Here is a 5,090-nt window from a genome sequence, read left to right as displayed (position 1 = left end):
ATGGTTCAAAGACAGCCCCAGCAGGGAGACTCTTATCTCCAATTAACCACCAGAAAACTGGAAGTGGCACTGTAGCTCAAATGGTAGAGCACTCGCCTATAATTTTTCAATAAGTGTCATGTGAGATACTAATAACTGATTTACCATCCTAATTTGCTATAAAGCAGTTTATACATTCTAGTTCAGTGATGTTCTAAACAACACAGTTTTAGTAACTTCTGGTGATTAATGTTTGATTCATCCATTTGTTTTCAGTTTTAAAGAGGATGGGGCTCCTAATATCATTGGTAGGTTAACTTCTCAACCTACTTGATTATAAATTAATCAAACAAAAGGTGTTTTTCCTTAGAGATTACCTGTTTGCAAATGCATGTCACTAGAGGGTTCCAGTGCATTACACAAGTGTGTTCTTTGTAAATGGACAGTGTGGCACAGGTAATTAACTGTGAAGTCATTACGGCTGTTCTGTCTGGTGACAGTTTTGTTTGCCGATCACAGATTAATGAGCATGTCAAATGTTTCTTTCTGCATCTTGTTATTTCAGATTAGCCCCAAGTGGATTTGACAGAAGATGCGTCAACAGTTTTATCTCTGGAAATGGTTAGCATCAGGGATCATCCTTGGCTCTCTCTTTGTGATCTGCGTGGGCCAGTATGATGACGGTAAGGTGGATTTTAGTCTGATTTTTAGAGTTGGACAACATTTCTATTATTCAGTTGAAAGTAAAAGCCTATACAGAAATAAATAATATTAATTTGTCCTTCACATTTAACCACTAGTGGTTCTGGGCAATAATTTAACTGAGCTAATATAGACTTACAAAGTGGCATCAGATGGACTCGTACACTTTATATAAGTTGTATTATGATAGAAAAGCTAATGTGTTGTATACTTACTAAACAGATTTTTTCCTTGTCAAGAAAAATTTTATGTCCTGTGTAATAGTGTAGAATATGACCAAAAGTTTCAAAAAAATACCAAACAAATAACCTCTATCTTATAAGATAAGATTTCTTAGGTTAACAAAAGAATTCAAAAGTAGTTTCAGAGTTAACCATTTGCATGAGCATTGTATTTTTGTACCTTACTGTTTCATTTTGAAAGATTAAATATTTTAAAATACAATTAATTTCTTCTTAATTCATAGCTTAATAATTAGGTGCAAAAGATAAATTCATCTGTCTATGGATATTTAACATATATATTGTCTATAGTTACCCAAAAATGTCTGTGGTGGATATGTCAGTATTGGAAAGAACTGTCTTTAAATCATTTGAATGCTATGTAGTGAGAGTTATGTGTGTTATGTGGTGGTATCAATATACATGACCTTCCCTAAAGGTTGTGAGTTCAGAACACTTTCATTTTTCTCCCCTTAATCTTCATTGTTTTAGTCAGCATTTGTTCAGAATTTCAGGGACACTGACAGGTATCTATGCCTTTCCTCCTTTTGCTTTGTTACTCTACCATACTAGTGATAGCAAATCATGCAGATTTCTTTAGCACTTTACCTAAGTAAACTGATAGATCTGAAGGTAGATGGGTTACTTTGATTTTATGCAAACAGTGTCGAACTATGCACATATTAAGATATGTTTTATCCTTGAAACGTTTCTCATATAAATGTCTTTGGGGACTTCACAATAATTCATAATACTATTTTCAGAAAATCAGCAGCTTTGTCCCTAGAGTACTGCTAATTAGTACATGGTTTACTTCAACTACAGCCAAATTTAATGTTCACATCTTTCTCTTTTAGTGGAGATTGTGAATATCCAGACTAAAAATGAATTTTAAAAAAATAATGACAAATTATTATTTTGTAGCAAAAATGTACAAAAGTTTTTTAAAAGTATAACTTCATGTGAAAGGAATGCATTTAAGTTGCACTGTGGATGTAGATCACAAATCATTGCATTTTTTTAGTTATTTCATGAAACAGGCTACATTTTTCCTATTTGCCATTCACATTGCACAGACATGCTTTCACTCTGTCATTCCTAACAGTAGACACTCAGAAACCATGTAGTTTAGCAATATAAATTAAATTATCAGAGAAATTACTACTAGTCACTCCTAGCTTAACATGGCTAGCCATAGATTGGATTCCTTCATAACCTTATTGAAACTCTTCTTTTCTTCTGCTGTATTGGGGCTTGATTTTAGGACCTGAGCTCTATTAGTTAACTTTTTGCTCAAAGCTGGTACCCTACCACTTGAGTAACAGCCCCACTTTTAGATTTTGTTAAATGGAGATAAGAAACTGAGACTTTCTTGCCGTGGCCAGCTTTGAACCATAATCCTCAGATCTCAGATACCTATGTAGCTAGGATTACAGGCTTGTGCCACTGTTTCCAAGTTAAGAATCTGTTATAATTCTACTCCTATGTGTCCAGTGTAACACCACCAGGTCACTGCTGGTCCTCATGTGGTTAATTTCTTTTAACTTGTGCGTATGCCACTCCTTAAGATTGAACTCAGGGCCTCTCACCCTCACTCAGCTTTCTTGCTTCTCATTAATATGTGACCATTAGTGCCCTGCCTCCTGTCTAGTGCTTTGCTGGTTAATTTGATATAGTTTCCCAAACTTTTCTGATTGGGCTGGATTCCAACTATGATCCTCCAGGTTTCACCCTTCTGAGTAGCTCAGATTATGTGTAAGAACCACAGGTAGCAAAGCACATACTTCTTGAAGCACAGTTAAATTATATATAGCCCATTAATAATATATGATAGAGCTCACCCACTAAGTGGTACACTTGGCTGGCTAGATTATAGGCTCTTAGTCATTACTTCAAGAGTTAATTCTTCAAAAAAACTGTAGATATTGGAATGTGTAGATAAATTACGCTTTGTGTATTTGTTTACAAAGATTGCTTGGCTGTATATGAATTTCATTATTCTGACCACATTTATGATCTCCAGAGGACCTTCAAAAGCATAATGCATCCTATTTTTTGTGCCCCTTCTTCAAAGCATTTACTTCTGCCAGCCCCCCTCCCCCATGGGAAAGGATGGGAAGGGATGGGAAGGGGAAACAAAGGAGGAGGCAACAATGCTTGATAAGAAATATACTCATTACCTTGCCCATGTAATTGTAACCCCTCTGTATGGTATTTTCACAATTTAAAAAAAAGAAACATTGTTCCATATCTTAGCTATGGTAAATAATGCTGCAATAAACACAGTTGTGCTGGTAGCTTTACTATGGTCTTGTTTGTGATCATTCAATGCCAAAAAGTGGAATTGGTGGGTCATAGGAGAGCTCTATGTGGAGTCTTTTGAGAAATCTCCATACTACTTTCCTAAGTGGTTGAACAAGTAAGTTTGCACTCCCACCAAAAATGCAGTAAGGTTCCCTTCTGTCTGTATCCCCTCCAGCATAAGTTGTTATTAGAGTTCTTGATTATATCCATTCTAACTGGGGTGAGGTGGAATCTCGATGTTGTTTTGATTTGCATATCTGGCTAGGGAGGTTGTTGTAACTCCTCTGTCCAGTATTTTCATAGTAAAAATAATTAAATAAAATATAAACACATTTCAAAAAAACAAAAAAGAACATGTGTGCTTATTAATTCATCCTGTCAAGCTCCAACTGGCAGGTCAAAATGAAACAAACAAACAAACAAACAAAAAACATGGTACCTTGTAGATTTTAAATCAAAAGAATCTTTTATAGTTTAGTAAGCATTTTATTACTTAAGCATATATGAATTGGGATGAAAATGCACTTTTATTAAAAAATGTTTCATTCTAAAATAGAATAATCTAGTGTTATCCAGGCATATAAAATGTTGTTAGTTGCACTAATAAAATGCATTGATGACCTCTCCTGCATGGTTGTGTCATTTGATGCATAATGATCCATCTAAGCAAGTATTCACAATATCATTGATATAGATACTCTTGCATTAAATAAAAGCATCCAAGTTTAACTTACTGAGGAAAAAATAGGAAATTAGAGAACCTCATGGAGGTTTAGTTTATATTGTATTGTTATTTTTTTCCTTTTCCAAAAAATTAGAACTGATATTTCAGTTTCTTTTTCATCTCTGTTGCATTTCCCATGTGTGCCCAGATCTCCAATCCAGTGTGAGAGCCGAGACAGGAGGTATCCTTGGAAATAAGGAATCAGGATTATGCTAACTCTTACATATGTTACATTGTTGTCATACAACCTCATAGTGAGATAAGCTAAGTTGGGCTCAGAATTTATCTTTTTTGCTGTTTATTGCGATTATAAGATTATTTTTGCTACTTTTGTTATGATTTTGTGTTGATTAAATAATATGAAGACAGGAGAGAAAGGGAAGAAAGATGATATGTGAATAATAGGGGGTTTTCATTTTTAATTATTTTAGCTATTTTCATTAAATTTAAATTTTGAATATATATTACTGTCTAAATCAGATAAAACTGCTTAGGCAATGTTTCATTACTAGAATACTTAAACTAATGTACGTTAGAAGATTAAAAATATCTATGTTCTGGTGAGGGTATGAGTGTACACGTATAATGTATGTGAATTTGAGCGGAAGGGAAGAAAAGAGGGCGGAAAAGGAGAAAAAGAAGGAAAGATAGAGCAAGAAGGAAAGAGAGGGAGAGGGAGAGGAAGAGGGGAGGCAGAGGGAATTACTGACATGTTTTTTGGGTTTTGTTTGGTCGGTTGTGGGTCTTGAACTCTGGGCCTGGGTGCTGTCCTTGAGCTCTTCAGCTCCTGAGCCACAGCATCACTTTGGCTTTCTGGTGGTTAATTGGTGATAAGAGTGTCATGGATATTACAAATAAGGGAAACCATGGGACCTATGTTTCTTTGGGCTTGGGTTACTTCACTTAATATAATTTTTTCCAAGCCTTTCCATTTCCTAACAAATGGGGCAATGCCATTCTTTCTGATCCATTCATCTACTGAGGGGCATCTGGGTTGGTTCCATACCTTAGCTATAGTAAATAATGCTGCAATAAACATAGTTGTGCTGGTAGCTTTAGTGTGGTTTTGTTTGTAAACATTTGGGTAAATGCCCAAAAGTGGGATTGCTGGGTCATAGGGGAGTTCTATGTGGAGTCTTTTGAGGAACCTCCATACTACT

At 35.3% G+C, this 5,090-nt stretch overlaps 1 protein-coding gene across 14 annotated transcripts in view; it reads left to right on the top strand.

The window, feature by feature from the left end:
- Positions 1-542: 542 nt before the first annotated feature.
- Positions 543-5,090, top strand: part of Pcdh15 (protocadherin-related 15) — a 453,622-nt gene continuing 449,074 nt past the window's right edge. For 8 of the 14 annotated variants that reach the window (XM_013017079.1, XM_013017081.1, XM_013017083.1 and 5 more), the window contains exon 1: positions 543-662. In XM_013017079.1, the coding sequence (XP_012872533.1) occupies positions 572-662 (91 nt within the window). In that variant the 5' untranslated portion in view covers positions 543-571. The remainder of the gene's footprint in view (positions 663-5,090) is intronic. The other 6 variants (XM_013017082.1, XM_013017078.1, XM_013017074.1 and 3 more) reach the window with 1 other exon arrangement.

Source organism: Dipodomys ordii, unplaced genomic scaffold (genome assembly GCF_000151885.1).
Source record: "Dipodomys ordii isolate 6190 unplaced genomic scaffold, Dord_2.0 Scaffold34, whole genome shotgun sequence".
Lineage (NCBI taxonomy): Eukaryota > Metazoa > Chordata > Mammalia > Rodentia > Heteromyidae > Dipodomys > Dipodomys ordii.
The sequence above is the reverse complement of the archived record's forward strand: the minus strand, read 5'-3'. Positions and strand labels throughout refer to the sequence as shown.